The following is a 17,512-nucleotide window of genomic DNA, read 5'->3' on the forward strand; positions in this document are numbered from 1 at the left end:
GATGAGAGGATGTGTGAACAATGCTAATGCTAATGGTAGCAGCAGCAGCAGCAGAGCATCCGAGAGCTCCCGACCCGCCGCCGCACGCCGGCCACGGTCTCACATGCCACATCTGCATAATGTTTCAGTGGGAATCTATTTACCCAGTATGTTGTTATGCTTTATTGAAGTCTCCTGCAAAAAATGAACCAAGAGGACGGTCTGTGCTCTGCCATTTGGCTCCTCTTTTCTCTCCTGCAGAACTTGCCTCCAATTACGTTTGTTTCTCGAGCGTCGTTCGGAGGGCAGAAGGAACCGGACCAGACTCCTACCTGGGGTAGTTAGGAGAGGCGCCGCTGTGCGTCTCCTTCAGCGGTGATTCAATCACTGTAAACTGACGCAGGTCAAATGACCCGCCGGTGGAGGATGTATCTTGTGCAGAAAAACACACAGTGGGAAGACCAGAACGATTTCATATCGGTGTCATCATCCCCTTCCATCAGGACGCAGCACGTTCTCATTATCTCTTCATATATATCGTGAGCCATTAGAACAAAGCAGTGTTGCATCAATTTCCCAATATGTAAAGATGTGAGGCTCGCGCCGAAGCTCCTGTGGCCTGCAGAGAAGCGCCCAAATCCTAATCTTCACTCATTACACGTTTGACTCTTTGACATGTTGTACAAAACTCTGCAGATTCATATCGGCTCTGACTGAACCGAACGCGGCGCCATGCCTTCCACGGACTTGTCTAAATTCTTTGCCTGTTTGCAGCCTATCTGGAGCGGTCTGCTGCATGTCAACCGTCTCGCTGTCTCCTCAGTCAATAACTCATTTCTTGATGTCAATATTTTTATCCCCCGTGGGACAAATATGTCCTTCTTTAGGACAAAAGGAGAATTAGCAAGACGGGAGGGACAGGAAGTGAAAAAAAAATATGATTAAAGGAATCTCCATGACCTCTCTTTGAAAAGAGAAAACAGCAAATTTAGCTTCTGTTGATGGATGATATTTTCCTTTAAATTCTCATTGATCACACGTTTCAAGCATGATTATGGAGTAAACTGAGACATTAATACATTTGATCTTCGAAGAAACTTCCTATAACTTGCTGTACCTTCTAATTCAGCGGATCTTATGCTCTATCCAGGGCTGTCCCTGGTTAAATGGAGGCTCTAAGGAAAAGGCAATTAATGGGCCTCCTTTCACAACAGCCCCCAACTCCCCGATGTTGATTCTCTGCAGCAGACGAGGGGAATCCTGCCTCACCTCCCTGAGAGGCACAGGCGGGATCCGCCAGCGACCTTTAAGGACAACTTCCAGGACACACTGCTGCAGCACGCACACAACCGTGGAACCATCGATCAGAAAATCAGGCGTATCGTGAGGGTCCGTGCATGTAATGCCTGCTCAGAGTATAAATAGAGGCGGACCTTGGTGGAGCGGTCTGACATAATGGTCAACATAAGTCAATTCACAGCCTCGCTCGTGATGCTTTGTTTTGCTCCAAAATGTGTGCAGCGTGAACAGGGTGTCATTTTCTGAGTGAAATTGGAGGTATATATATTCCCACCTCCTGTCCGCAGAGATATTTTATATGCAGGGGGGTGGGGGTGGGGTGGGGGGGGGGGGGGGGGGGGGGGTGGACTTCATCAAACTCTAACACATAAAGAGTGAAAGCCATAATAATAACTCTAAGATCACATCTGAATGTACTTCATCTCATGCTGAGCAGTGAATTTTAGATGGTGTTGGATAATTTTATGGCTTTTACAATGAACTATTTGGTCAAATCAGATAAAACAGAAGTGCTGGTTAAATGCTCTGGGAACATCCTACCTGTTACACGCACGGTTTGGCTTTTAAGTTTAGTTTTCATGACATTTACACTCCAGAAAGTAAAACTGTTAAACTGCAATTTTGTTAAATGGATAAATAAATCACTCCCTGCATATCAATGCATTTATAAATAACACAATCCATAGTTTCCTGTAAACTGAACTGTTATCGGCATTATGCTGCACTCTGAATTGGATGATAGTCTATAAAGAGTTACTATAACTGTTCTTTTGTTTTTGAACCCAGTTTATTTCAGAAAATATTATACAAATAGTGACTGGAGTCAACACTGAGACTTCAGACTCAACATGTGCGATCCAAATGCTGCAAAAGTTAAACAATGACTAGAATTATTCTGTTTATCTGAGCTGATTGGATCCCTTTCAGTTTGTTTAAGACACATCGTCCAAATTCATAGAATGTTTTGACATTCAGATATTTTCTTACCAGATTCAAAGCCGTGCAGATTTATTCTAGTTCCGTCGTCCTGCACACATATTTATTTTACAGATTTCTGGCAAGGTTTAATCTTGCATATTTGTCCTGTTTAGTGAGCCACAGGCCGAATCCTCTGCCTTCATGCACTGTACTCCCGGGTGAGCGTTCTCTGAAACAACCGGCCTCCACAAATAATCTTACAAGTCAGAGGCACAATCTGTCACAATCGGTTTTTCTATATAGAGGCACATAAAATGTGACTGCGTGCCGTGTCATTTTTAGAGGACAGACACAGTGCCCTCTCCGATTGGTGGTATGGATCGTTTTAAGCCTCGTAGCCACCTCTGCAGCTGTGTTTTGGCTCGTGTTCAACGGTCTGCTCATTCCCTCCACCCTCTCTGCTCCGCTCAGGAACTTTAACGGTCCAGTTTCTTCCAGCAGGTTTTCGCCAGAACTGAGGGGAAAAAGTGTGTGTCCAAACGGGATTCCAGAACCGCATACACTCTATTAGCCTGATTTGTTAAATTACATGTAATTAGGGAGTGGTGGATAAATCTACTGCTGCTTCATTGGCCGTAGATGTACTGCAGCGTGTAGCCTGTGAGGCGATCCGAGAAGATTTTTAAGTCATTGGCTTCACAGGTAATAGTAGGATATTATTCATCTTAAAAACATCAATTATTGTTTTTTTCTAGGACTTTCTTTAAAGGCCAAAAATGTCAAAAGCATGTCTATTGATTAAAAAAAAAAAAGGATAATGGATAATGCAATATAGAAGATGGACGGATGTATAGTTTTTTTTTTTTTTTTTGTTTTGTTTTATTTTTAATTTACCCAGTGCTAAAGATTAAGGATTTAGTACATATGTATATGCATGCTAATTGGAAAGCTGACAACCTGTTAACACAGCTAAGCTCGAAGACTGAAAACTGGGGCAATTAAAAGAGCCGGAGAAACCCATGCAAGATTTCCCTCCCTGTTTCCATTCCATGTGCTAAACTAAGCGATCCAACAGCCACGGCTTCCTTTATTCATTTAATTACTCCTGATACATAAATACAACTGAGGCATCAACGCCGGGGAGTTAGCGGAGAGTCCCTCCGGACGTCAGAGTCCCATCAATAGCAAAAAGCACCACATTCACCAGGCTGAGTCAAAAACATTGCCCCCATCTGCAGTTATGGTAAATCAATACTCAAGTTAGTGTAATAATCTCATAACAACATCAGCGCAGCGCCTGAGAAGTGTGTTAGTGAGTGGGAGTGTATGCACTGGGGAACAATTTGCAACATACCATCCTCCAGTAAATACACAGGAAGTGTCTGTTCATAATGCATCCTGGAAGCAGATATTAATAGGAAAGCAATTATCTTCTCATCCTTAGGTTTACAGACTGAAACATGATGAACAGTTGCAGACACACTGTCTTTTTTTTTTTTTTTTTGAAGTGGGTGGTTGCTATCATCTATCCATCCATCTCTTATGAGACACACACACGTCCACATTCACACCTACGGGCAATTTAGTCCAACGTGTAACTTTTGGGACTGTGTGTAGAAACCAAAATACCAATAAAAAAAATCCCCACACCTGCACAGGGTGAACATGCAAACTAACATGCAATGGAACTAACTGATTTTGGATATTCTAATTGAAATAATGTTAATGGCATGATAACATGCCAATAATGACTTATAATAACATTTTTAAGAGCATGGTAGAGAGGGTCCTGCAGAGCATATTACCTCAATGAGTGAATATAAATCCTCTTTATCTATTTTTGATGAGCATCGTTGCAAGAATACACCTTTATTTCCAATAAATCTAGTCTAGTTTATGTATTATTACATTATTTACCTTATTGGCTTTATCATTTTATTGACTATTATTACATTATTGGTAATAACACGCAACCAAACCTATTTTTTTTAACGCATGATTATTAAATATATACATATGTGTGTAAATTGAAGTTGTTAAGCTTCTCTTGGTGCAACTCCTGCATTGCAAGACTCTTGCTTTCAATTTGAAAGACGTCATAATTCTTGATATCACATCTTCAGTAGCCCCAATTTATTGTTTAATGAGTTATTGTTGCATCAAACAATAAATTCAGTCATAAAAATGCACCTAAATGAAATAAGTTGTCATTTTTTTTCTCCTACTCATTTTTTTCATCAAATTTTCGATTGGAAAATGAAAAATGAAAAAAAAATCAGTTTACATGTTCATGTGTCGACAAGAAAAAAAAAATATCAAAGGTAAACTTTAAGCAGTAGATAATTAAAAACAAACACATGACCACATGAGAGTCTGACAGAAGTCGTCACCAGGATCAACCCACACACACACACACACACACACACGTATCACAGTAACTCCACACCTACTCAGACACATTTAGTGGGAAAAACGCAGTTAGTCTCTGCTTCTCCTAATCTTCCATATTATCATATTTATGAGCGCCATGTTTCACCGGCTACATTTCCAGCTTTATCCTCAGAAGAGGTGTCGAGCTGTCTGTAGTCATTTTCTAAGTTAGCAGGATGACGGCGATACACGTCCAGCAAAATACCCATCCTGTACTACATTTGTTTATCTCTTCTCTCTGGATTATTTGTGTGCGAGAGGAAAGCGTTTCACTGAACGAGCAGATCTTCTGCATGGCCTCTAATGATACTGGGAGAAAAAAAAAAAAAAGGGGGAGAATCTAAATATAGACGGAAACAAAAGCAAAGTATGTTCAGTACAGTAGAAGAAAACCCTCTGAGAACATCGGTTCTAAGCTTCTAATTCACCAACATAGTTTCTTGTAATAACAGTCAAAAAATAAATCTTTAAACAAAGAGAAGACTTTGAATCAAAGAGCCTCAGTTTTTCTTTTATGCGTCTCACACGAATTAAGTCCAACTGGGTCACTTCCATGTTTTTCTCATACTTTCCTCGATGCTTTGGGCTCGGGCTGTGCTGGCTGCTGTAGTCCGTCTTCATATCAACACAACCGAAATAGGCCACAGAATCTATACTTAGTTTTTTTTTTTTTTTCCTGCTATGTCTTCAGCCCACACAGTCATATCGACCACACCACTCTCGTGTTAAACGAGTGTTGTTGTTGTTTTCTTTTTGCCCCCCGCCCCCCCCCCCCCCCCCCCCCCCCCCCCCCACAACCTTCATAAGTGTGAAGGAATAAAATGTTTTCACATTTTCATGGCTCCCCGATCAGCCGTGATGCGGCCCACAGACTCTGACACCTTCAGCCTCGCTGTGGAGTTTATGTTGTGTCAGGTTCCCCACAGACTCGGCGGTCTGTCTGCGGGCCAGGGGGAGCTGGGGAAATCCCTGGAGAAACACACAGCTGGGAGGTTATTGAATTTGAAGGGAAAAGACAGCAGAGGGAAAGAGGAGAGGATAGTGCAGACCCAGAGGAGGAGAGGACTGCGCCACGACTGTGTGAAGCGAGGCGGACGCCGCAGATTGAGAACGCCACTTCGAGCAAACCTTTCCTGTTGTTAAATTTTGATATAACAAGTGGGTATTTACGTGGAAGCATCCTCTGGATTACAGTCGCTTGCTGCTGCTGCGAGGAAACGGAATTGGCGTATTTTTAAATTCCACCTTCTCTAATTTAAAATTAACCCTCTGCATCACATTATTTTCATGCCAAGATCACAGAACGCTCAAAATGTATTTGCATTTGAGCATTTCCCTTTCATCTTCAGTGCATATTAATGCATTCTTCTTTTTTCTGCAGCACACACACTCTTTGCTGGCTCTGGCACTCCCCCCCCCCCCCCCCCCTTCTTCACATGAACATCACCCTTTTCAAATACAGCAAGAAAGGACGAATCGGAGCCCTCCTTGCATTCACCATATGTTTGCTTGTTATTAGCACAAGCCGAGACAGGAGAAAGCTGCCAAACATGGATACTAACAATATGCTTCAAAATGTGACACCTCAAGGTGTTGCAGAATATGTGGCTCCACGTCTTTTCCTCCAGGTTGCAGAAATACTACAATGCAGCCGCGATGTAACGAAGCCGCCTCTTCTCCTGCTCCCGTGCCGCGTAGAAGACCCTTTACTGTATATATCCAAGGAGTCCCTCGGGGACCGAGGCCCCTGGAGACCGGAGTACATGCCAAGGACAATTACGCTGGAGAAAATGACTTTACATAGTGTCCCCGAAGATATTTCAAATACAATCATCCCGCTGTAAGCTCCAGCATTTTATCTAAACATATTCGGGTCCGCTGGTACCGTCTGCAGCTGATGCAACCCCTTGAAGTTGCTGTTTACACAGCGTGGTTCGGACTTGTGATGCACAGAGGACAACTTTACCTCACCTCAGGGCGTGTTTGCTTGTTTGAGTTTCTTTTTTTTTCCCAAAATCTGGAGTGTGCCGATGAGCCGAGAAACGTGAAGAAATCTGGCTTGGATTATATAGTTTTTCAAGAAGAGGTGGCAATAAACACTATCTACAGATTTCAGACATAAAATTGAGATTCATTTATTGGCTTTTAAGCAAGAAAATTCTCTAAAAGGATGTTGTACTTTTCATTCCTCCAGCTTGTCACTCTTGCAAATTCATAACTGCGATATCCATAAAGTAAAACCAGCGTTTTTGTGCAGGTTCACGCGCAATTAAGTTGTTGAAGTGTTAAGTATTTTGTGCATTTGCTTTTCTCAATCAGTCTTGATCAATTAGTCAACTAATGTTGTTTATACGACTTTCAATCAACAGCCTGAGATCAGGAAGATGTTTTCATTTCCACACAATTCTGGCGTCATTATAGTTTAAGAAGGTTGTGCTTTTCTTTAATTATGCTAATCCTTTTTCATTATTGTATATATTTATAGTTTGGAAAGGGAAAATGAGAAAAAGGTGTTTAGCATGTTTACCTCTTCCGCTAATTGTGTGACTGTTTGACAGTTTATCAGCCAGCTGGCACTCCGATAAGTTCTGAACGGCAGTAGTACTACCAGCGTTTCCCTTTACCTCTCTGTTTTCATCTAAAACAAGCCGATATTGCCACATAGCAGCCACCCACAGGCTTATTTTCCTGTCTCAGGGTAAACAAAAAATGTGAACACAAAAATAGAGTAAAACGCAATTATTGTTCAGATTCTTCTTCATTTAGTTTTATAAAATGTCACTCAACAGCTTCTTTTTTTTTTCTTTTCTTTTCAAACATCATTCACCATTTTGAACTTGTTAACTCATGTCGGATGTAGTTAGTTGTGATGCTGTGCGAGATTAAATCACAACGAAGAATGAAAGTGGTATATGTCTCTAATAGCAGAAGAACTCCTTACAGCGAGCGGGAAAAATTGAAGTCACACAAGTAGCAAACAGTGAAATCAGATACCTCTCAGTCAATGCATGACAGTCATTGAAGTGCAAGTACAGCACGTGTTGATTTTGCTTTTAACTGAAGAAAATACACTCCTCTGCCACACTGTGTACCTGGATGAACGTGTCGGGGGGGGAAAAAAAATTACATTTAATGACAATCCATAGAGACCTGAACTGATAAAACCACATACTAACTTACAGCCAACACCTGGAAATTAAAAAGAAAAACACAAAATGACATTTTATATAGATATATATATATATAGATATATATATTTTGTGTTAAAGAAATCTATTTTTTTTCTAGTGCTGAACACTGTTCTCTGTCCTTTTAAAAAGCTTTCAAAGCAGACCAAGTTTTTTGTCAGTTTTTTTTTTTTTTTTTTTTTTTTTTTTTTAATAACGTTTTATCAAACAGAACAGCTTACCTTTAAAGGACCAAAAAATGGTCAGTCCATTCTCTTGTTCTTGCAATTTTGGTGTCTCAGATACCATAAATCCATTTCATTAAGGAGTTTCGCTTGCAAACACACTAAGAAATGTCATCTGGACTGAAAGCATCCACTGTAAGCGGCGGGTGGCGCACAGGATACACACATGTCAGTACTCCATCTGTAGCCAAGCTGCGTAAAGCAGTGAGGTACAGTTGCCCAATATGTACATATTCAGATTCCAGTCCCAATCTTGTACTCGTCATTAAACGGAGTCGTCTGTCGCTTAAACATTACTAGAACGGGCTTCCTTTTTCTGTAGCATCAAGTATATGTACAATGGCAGCCACGATACCGAGATGCAATAAAGCCCTCCTGAATGTTCCTGCAAACTTTAATAATAATGATGATAACTGTGGCGTGTGGCGTCCTCTGGATGTTTAGAGGTACGGAAGAAAGGAGCACTTCTCTGCTGATTAGGTGAGTCACCGTCATAATAACACGCCGCCACAGCGGTGTTCACGTAAGATTTGTTCCACTGTTAACACGCAGAAACGTGGCCGAATACGCGGCACACAAGGAGGCATCGAGTATGCTCTTTGAAATCTGACGGCTCAACCGCCGAATGTAGCACATCAAGGGAGCGGCCATATGCTGTGTCTTTAGCCTTCATTTATATTCTATTTGTGTCTCTCTGGGGCTACAGTTGAACCCGGCCTACTAGAGCTGGTGATTGTGGCGCACATTTACATTTACTATGGATTTGAGTTGTATCCAAGTTGAGAAAATGCATGGCCGCAATTTAGACAATTTTAGTTTTTTTTTTCTTCTTTTTCTTTTTTTCTCTCAATCCTCTTTCAAGTGCTGTTGTCGGTGTGATCAGACACATTGTAAAAGGCGGTTTAGATTTTCAGAATTACACACTGACTCAATAACGTGTGCATGAATACACAAGGTGCTCCTTTCATAAGCATGCCCGATATCACATTATCATCATCATTATTGCTATTCTTTCTTGTGTCGTCTTCTCAGCGATAACAAAAACCTTGATAACGCACATAAAACACCTCAGAAATGAATGACATTTGCGGGTAAAAAAAAACAGAAAAAAAACACACACACACACACTGTGTCAGAGGGAGGGGTGCAGAATTACAACAGAACGAAGCCCAGCAAAATCATACACAACTGCATTACAGTCAAAACGTTGCACTATCTCTGGAATAACTGGTCACATGTCCAGTTTGTGCTCAATTGCAACAAACATTTTAGGGTCCTGTTTGATAAGAGCAGTCGAAACAATGAATTTATTCAATATATTCCTTTTCTTTAATTGTAATTTTCCATTTCCAACCAGTTCAAACACTAGTGTAAAATAATTACTATGGGAGAAGCACACTAAGTGACTTTACACCAAGCGCCTTCATTAAGAATAAGATCATAAAAACACTAATTCACCAAAAATCAGTCATGTGGTGTAGCCCATCTATAGAAGCATGACTAAAAGCCTGTCTGAACACGTAAACAGAGCAGATGGCACCTATCATTACCAGGCTGACTAATGGCTCAACCACAAACCATACATTCAATCCAGGTTTAGCACGGGCGACTGCATAATGTCTCACTCTTTACTTATGTGGTTGCCATATTGACCCGCCACAACCCAATATATGATTGATTTATTTCACACGTAATGATACATGGCTAGACAACTGTACACATTATATCAAACTAACAAAAATAAAGAAATACATAGTTGAAACGCAAGAAGCGTAAATGGCATTAAACATATGAAAGTTACACTGTAAAAATGTGGATCTTACAATTGTCATACAACCAGACATTATTATTATTAATATACTGTACATTTCCATTCATTCCAATCATCCTAAGACGGATGTTTAATCCCTTCTTGAATGCTGCTGCAGATAAACGTCTAATCATCCTTCTGACAGCATTTTATGGCATGATTATGGTAACCATGAGCAAGGAGGTCATATCAAATTCCTGTCTAAAAGCAAATATCTGGCTACTGATCTGATTCAAATAACACATTGTCAACACTTTATTTAACCCATGCAGATCTTTGCATTGGATTACCGTTTTGTCTTTGTGAAACACTGTTTTTTTTTTTTCCTTTTGTTTTTTTTTTTTCCCCCACCATTATTTGATGCTGGCATTTAAGTATCAGAATTGTCAATTCAAATACCAAGTAGCTGGCTTTTACAAAATACATAATACACTCTCAGAACACAAAATATTGTAATGATTATTACTGAAACAACAGACAAAAGTTTGTCAAACAGAGATCTGCATTTACTGTTCCACAACCTAAATGGACTTCATGTCACAAAGCCAATTCAAAGAATCACAATGAGTGTTGCAATTGAGCCCTTATGTTTCTGAGAAGTAGCCAAACTTAAAACGTATCATAACAAACCTCCACCGTCACCGCCCCTGATTATTCACAAAGAAACAAACTATACCAGCTTATACATCCACCCCAAAATATGTCTGCATCGGAGTCTGCAATGATACATATTTAGATGAAAATATATTTATATAATTTGTGGATTTTTCACAGTAGTTTGTACTGCACTGTACCTTTTTGTCCATCTATTTATGCCTACATAATTTTCACCTTGAGAGAGTCTATTGAGTCACTTGAGAGAGAGTGTGGCTCATGGTTTCTTTTTTTTTTTTTTTTTTTTTTGTGGAAGAAAAATGTCTCTTGGATTTTGTTCTGCAATATCTCTGATCTTCAGTGTGGCAAGTGCTGTGCGTGTCTTTCAACTCTGCTGGCCAACAACGGTTTGGGGACTGATTACTCTGAAAGGCTAGTTTTTCCTATGAGAACACAGCTTGTAGAAACTGCAAAAAACATTTGCTTTGGCACAGATTTACATTGTAGCAATGTCCATTCCTTGATCTCCATGGCCATGATCGTTACTACAAACACAAGTGGGCCATTGTGGTAATCCTTGGCTCAGTACACTGTCACAGATAAGTCTATGTGTTTGTGTATTGCCGTGTCCGTCTATTCTCTCTCCTCGTGTAATGTCAATGCACTCTAGTGTCTAATCATTCCGCACGTAACACCCAACATCAATCCCCTCTCTGTCTTCGTCTCCTGCTCACTCTCCCTCTTTGCTCTCACTTTAGTTTTTAGATCTGTGTCTCTTGGACGTTTTCCTTTGAGCTCCCCTTGAAGAGAAGAGGCTCCATTTGGGGATTCTGGTTCTGGCCCATGAAACCCTTGATCGATCCATGTAAGCCCATGGTGGGCATGGGGAGAGACATCGGCAGCGGTGGGGACATAGAATTGGGGTTGGTGTTGGTGCCGTTGCCTGACGAGGAGAGCAAATTAGATGTAGAGATCGGGACAGAGGTACAGGAGATTGGGATTTCCTGGCCTTGCTGGTTCTTGCTGTTAAGCATCCCTCCTGGTCCCATCCCGTCGCTGCCGATGCTAAGACCCATGACGTTGTTGTTGAAATGATGCGTCTTGTAGTAATGGTTGAGCGTATCTGTACGGCCAATATTGGGAAGGTTGACTATTTCCGGATGATGTATCCTCAAGGTTCCTTCTCCACCTGCGCCAGAATTCATCGTCGAGCCACCTGAGATGCCACTTCCGGCCCCAGCTCCGATCTCATCTTCAACATTGACGATTTCGATGGCTCTGGCTGGCCCATGGTGCTTGTGCAGCTGGTGCTGTTTGCGGAGTTTATAGAAGACCACCAACATAACAGCCGCCATAAAAGTAATGGCCACAAAGCAACCAATGATGATCTTAGTTGTTTTCATTACGTCGTCCAGGCCCGGAATATTAGTTACATCCATTATGGACACAGTCACTGCATTTTCAGTGGCTCGGTTGGCTCGTGGGGACAGCGAGGAAAGAGAAGAAAGAGAAGGCGATATAGTGATGCCATCTAACCCTCTCTGAACAGTGGGATTAGGTAAATCTATGAAGGTCTCATTAATATACTGTCTTGCCGAGTTCTCCTCTTCGCCCCTCACGGTCTCCACTGTTTCCACAGTGACAGTGGTGAAATAACTGTAGTTGTTGCTGGGGTCTGAAGCAGACACGTTGAGCACGGCGGTCGCAGTGGTGTTTCCAGCAGAGTTGGTTACCATGCAGGTATACTGTCCGGTGTCCTGCACGGTCACGTTGGTGAAGTTCAGTGTTCCGTCATGAAGCACTGAGATCCGAACTCGATACGATCCATGGGTCATCAGAGTGCCGTTTGGAGTGAACCAGTTCACGGAGGTCATGGAGGTTCCAGTACGGCATTTCAGCTCAGCAGCCATGCCTTCAGTGACATTGAGGTCAGTAGGTGGCTCAACAATCACTGGGGCATAGCAGATAAAGTGGCTCTGGTCTAATTCCCCAATGTACTTGCCCTTTAGACCAGGGGGTGCATGACAGCGAGCACAACATGTGGTGTTACTGGGTACTGTTTCTTTAAGCCACCAGCTGAGCCACAGAACATCACAGTTGCACACCCAGGGGTTGTGGTTGAGGTGTACCCTCTCCAACTGATGCAAAGGGGTGAAAAGGTCATGAGGCAGGGAGTGCAGGGAGTTGTGGGAAAGGTTGAGCTCTTCCAAGTTTTTGAGATCATCAAAAGCATTGCGTTCAATGACTGACACTCTGGAGTGCATTAGCCATAGCTTGCGAAGAGACACTAGACCCTGAAAGGATCCGGGTCGGACTATCCCCAGCTGGTTACCCGACAGCTCCAGCTCCTCCAGTCGCACTAATGGAGTCAGATTCGGAATATCCTTCAAGCCACACATGCCAAGATTCAAGAAACGCAAGTTTACCAGACCTTCAAAAGCAGCCTCTGAGATGAAATCCAGCTTCCTGAGTTCCCCTAGATCGAGACGCCGTAAGGAGGGAACACGGTGAAAGGCAAATGCCGGCAGTGTCTCGATAGGGTTGTTTCGTAGCCATAGTTCCCTTAGCTTGCTGAGGTACTCGAAGGCTTGGGACGGTACCACTGTGAGACGGTTGTCAAAAAGCTCCAATGTGTTGAGGTTGGGGAGACCATTGAAAGCGCCCACCTCAATCTGCCGGATGTGGTTCTTGGAGAGTTGCAGTATTTCCAAATGCCGCAGATGCTTAAATGTGTCGGACTTGATCACCTGTTTTAAAAAACGAGAGCGTAGAGATATGTTGTAGCAACACGGGAATTCATGAGATCACATTGTGCGTTCAGCCTGCATATGAAACCATAGTTACCTGAATTGTGTTCTCCTGTAGATTGAGGTATCTTGTGTTCTCTGAAATACTGTCGGGGATTTGATCTAAACTCTTCCTCGTGCAGATGACACGGCTCGCCTGGTTGGAGCAGGTACAGGGGCTGGGGCAGGGGGGCGCTGCCTCTGTCAGCTGAGGTCCATGGTTGTGAAACCACAACAAAAGCTGGACCAACCAGAGGAGGGGGAAAGGGGTACAGGGGCTGGTCACCATGACAACACGCATGGCAACTGAGTCATGACCCACCCCTATTGCTATGATGTTGATAAGTCACCTCCGAACAAGGGAAGTTAAGTGCTTATCTTGATGTTCATAATTGATGCTGTTATTCTGTTTTTCTCCTTCACTTTAAAAATTTAGAGAAAAATGTAATGTTATATTAAAGACTCTATTTATCATTAATAGATTCTCATTTTACTTAGCTCATACTGTTTTTTCACTATCGAACACCTTAACGTTTTTAACATGTCATGTTTGGGAAACCAATTTATCTATTCCCATGACAATTATTCCAAGAGGAATCCAATATGGGGGATGATTTGCTGCCCGAGTGTTGTCACTTCGGAGGCTGATGCTCCTCACTGCAGGGGGAGAGAGACAAAAAGGGAAAGGAAGGAGGTCAAGTAAATGCACGGTGCAGTAGCTTTTAGATATTAACCGAGCACATGCATGCAAGTATTCACAGGACTGCATTTCAAATGCTGTCTGTAGTGTAACTGGTGAGTCAGCTGACATTTTCTTCACAGGCTGAACTTAACACTGGGGTCATGGTCTGAAATGGCCACAAAACATCTGAAACTACAAGTTGGGTCACAAGTGCTGCAGCAGATCCATTAGGATGAAGGTGTCATCCTCTACTCTATGATTTTAGTGAAATTTCAAGTCAAATGCATATAAATAGAAGTAAAATATTGCATTTCTTAGAACGCTAAGTTGTTGAGTGCAGTCACAACTGCTTGGGGAATTCATTAAGACCTAAGGTTAATGCAGAGAATCATGCAATCCATCATGAGGCAGCAGTACAGCATTACAAATGAGATAACAAATTATGTCTGCATGCAGCAATTTAGCAATTAAGATATGAAGGAATGATTATTGACTCCTGACATTTTACTGCAATGCACATGCTGTGTACAATATGCAACGCTCAATCAGACAACAGCCCCAAACACTAAAGTTGATGAGCCAGATATGAAAAGGACAAGCATGTTGTGAACAAAACGTCAAAAAAAAAAAAAAGCACGATGCAGACAAAATTCATGTTTGTCCTTTCGGTTTCACAGATTTGTGTTAACTTTTCCAAATGCCTTGTTTTGGTTGAGAGACCATCACACACATCTTGAAGCCGAAATGGCTGCAAGCATCAGCAGACTCACTAAATTTAGAAATGCTCTGGCTGTTTTTCCTGATAATGATCAGACAGAAAGTGTTCATTGTTTGCTCAAGCACATTATGCCTTGACATTAGGACTGTAGCGGTCACAAGTCTTGGATACGGGTAGAAAACAAGGAAGATCTTTGTTTATCGTCACAAAGGCAGCAAATTTGTTAGCATAACCGGCGTTCGATTCACAACAACTCCAGGATACATTTTGTTTCCTCGCCACTAATTCAAATAATAAGCAGATTAATTTAAAAAGATTCGATGACAGTCCTTAGCGTCTCTTCTCCTATGCGGCGACGATGCATGCTCTCCTAGAAACACGGTTGCTGTGGCAACCTGCTCACTCACCATCTTGTGTTTTTACTGTCCAGTGCCCTATTCCACATTACTGTGTTTAGCTGAGCTTGATGAACATTTGCTACTCAGAACCGATAAGCAGCACCTCTGAGGTTTGAATCAATATGCATCTGATTTAAATATTTGAAGTTGTTTCCCATCATCGTAGTTTTTAAAACGACACATATAAAACCAGCCGGGCACCTTCTTATCTAGAAGGGGAAAAAAAGAGTGTTGAAAGTGTATGCATTCACATAAGTGGAGACATAAAGCTGAAGAAGCACATGGTTGAACCTTGACCTTCAATATTATACGAGGAGGAACAAATCCGCCGTGAATCTTAATATCTACAAGGCCTGAAGATTAGGTCAACACCAGTCTTTATTAAAAACATAGTTCTGAGAACTCTTAAAGCTGCTATTAAGAAAGCTCATAAGGGAATGTATGCTAAAAATAGACTTTTTCTGATGCTCTGCACATCCCACAGAGTCTCTCACCCTGGCTCTCTCTCACTTTGACACACACACAGAGGCACACACATCCACATCTACTCCCATATTAACTTCTGCTGAGAAATGCCTAAATGTTACTGACCTCAGATTAGAGAACATAAATGATAAACCCGAATAATCTGTGAATCATCGTTCCTGCTTCTTCCTTAAATAGTCTTCATCCCATCACATTATTAAGTAAAAAGTAACAATTTCAATAAGCTAAAAATGTCAGAATGCCTCAGTTGCGAATGAATCTGATCCGGAGTGATGGTTTGATAGTTGCAATGATTCATGAATGCATCAAAACACAACATCATTAATATTCAGTCGGTCAAGGAACAGATCATAGCAATGAGCTCACAGTTTGGTTTTTTTCTTTTTTGATGCAGTGTTTCATACGCTGGTACTAAATTAAGCTTTTTTTTAAAAAAAAAAGAAATAAATGATTGTTATGGCAGGGATCCTATTCCTGAAATCCACCGACCTCCTGAAATTACAACACACAGAGGTAATGGCAGGGTCTGTGTCATACACCCTGAGCAGATGTATTCAGAACAAAATCTTATTTAGATTGCAGAAATGCCAAACAGCTTTATTTACCCGTGTTTCCTTTATTGCACCATTAAAGGTAAAATGCATTTCCCATCAGATAAAAGCCACAGGCACCTGTCAACAACAAGCTGTTTGATGCAGTGTGTTCCTCTTGAGATAAGTGCGTTTAGGGGGTTAGCTTGACTTTTTTTTCCTTCTTTCTTTTATTTGCATTAGGTGGAATAAGACAAGCAGGGAAAACATTCACAGGGAGAAACCTTGAATCTGCAAGCAGGACGCCTGTTGACTTGACCTCACGTCTTAAAATTTCTCCCCCCACATTAGAGCCCGAGAACAACAGCATACATCATAATGGGCTTTATTTTTAGAATATTATACCTTGAGTCATCTGAGGGCCCATTCTGCCAGGGGCCTGAGCACAATGAGCTTTCTGTGGGGTTTATGACATGGACTGAAACATCTACTAGTTTTTTCTTCTTCTTCTTCTTCTTCTTTCAGAAATTACACTCAGGTGTATTTCTCTTTCTTGATTTTAGCCGTTTTTTTTTTCATGTCAAGTGCAGATTGCAGCCATGTAGATATTGATTATTCGATCAAGCCTGAGAGAGCGCTCAGTCGTGAAAAGACAAATTAGCTGCAAGCTGCTGACCAATTGCTACAAACCAATCACATCATCGTAAGCGCCTGATTGTATCAATGTCCTGCTCCCCACAACAGAGTCATTAAGGTTTATGAAGAGGCAAAAAACCATGGCGTTGTTTTTCAATCAGCAGCGAGCCCGCGGGCCGCTGCCCGGATACCTGCACGAGGCCCAATTAAAGCCCGTGTATTTACAGATGGTCTGCATGAGCACAAAGCGACACAGGTGCAGCAGGGCCGACATCGTCTACTGTAACTATGACAACACTGGATTGATTCAGGACGTGGGAATCGGGGCTCGGATGGGACGCAGTTCACCCGGTGTGGTAGAAAATTCATGCATTGCCCCCCACCCCCCCCCCCCCTCCACCCCCCACCACCATCACCACCCTCACCCCCCACTTTCATCTGATGATGACAAGTATATTCCCCTCATTTCACGGGTATCAACACATGTAAAAAGAAAAAGGCAATAACCTTACTATTTTCACCTGCAGCCTCAATCTCTGATCTGCAATCTCTCCTCATCATATGGCCCCCAGCATAATATCTCTTACAATTGCACAGAATGGCCTTATTCATCTATGCAGCTGCGCTCACTACGGCGCACCTTCTCGGGAACGCAATTGAAATTCTGAATAGGCCTAATTCTGCACATGCTGCATTACAAAATGGCTTGCATCCATTCTCTCTTCAGGGTAATGACAACATGACTGCACCCAAAATAATCCATATAGGCTCTGCATTTTTATCCCCGAAACGATATACATCTCGGTGTGAATCAGACGGGCTTATGTAAGAACG

At 41.9% G+C, this 17,512-nt stretch overlaps 1 protein-coding gene across 1 annotated transcript; it reads right to left on the reverse strand.

Moving 5' to 3' along the window:
• Positions 1-8,882: 8,882 nt before the first annotated feature.
• Positions 8,883-13,909, reverse strand: lrrc4bb (leucine rich repeat containing 4Bb). The gene is made up of 2 exons (XM_030097541.1): positions 13,287-13,909; positions 8,883-13,189 (listed from the first exon to the last, which is right to left on the reverse strand). Exons 1-2 carry the CDS (start codon positions 13,527-13,529, stop codon positions 11,204-11,206), a joined length of 2,229 nt encoding a protein of 742 aa, XP_029953401.1. The 5' UTR covers positions 13,530-13,909; the 3' UTR covers positions 8,883-11,203.
• Between the last annotated feature and the right edge of the window lie 3,603 nt (positions 13,910-17,512).

The sequence above is a fragment of the Salarias fasciatus genome, chromosome 8 (assembly GCF_902148845.1).
Source record: "Salarias fasciatus chromosome 8, fSalaFa1.1, whole genome shotgun sequence".
NCBI classification, from domain to species: domain Eukaryota; kingdom Metazoa; phylum Chordata; class Actinopteri; order Blenniiformes; family Blenniidae; genus Salarias; species Salarias fasciatus.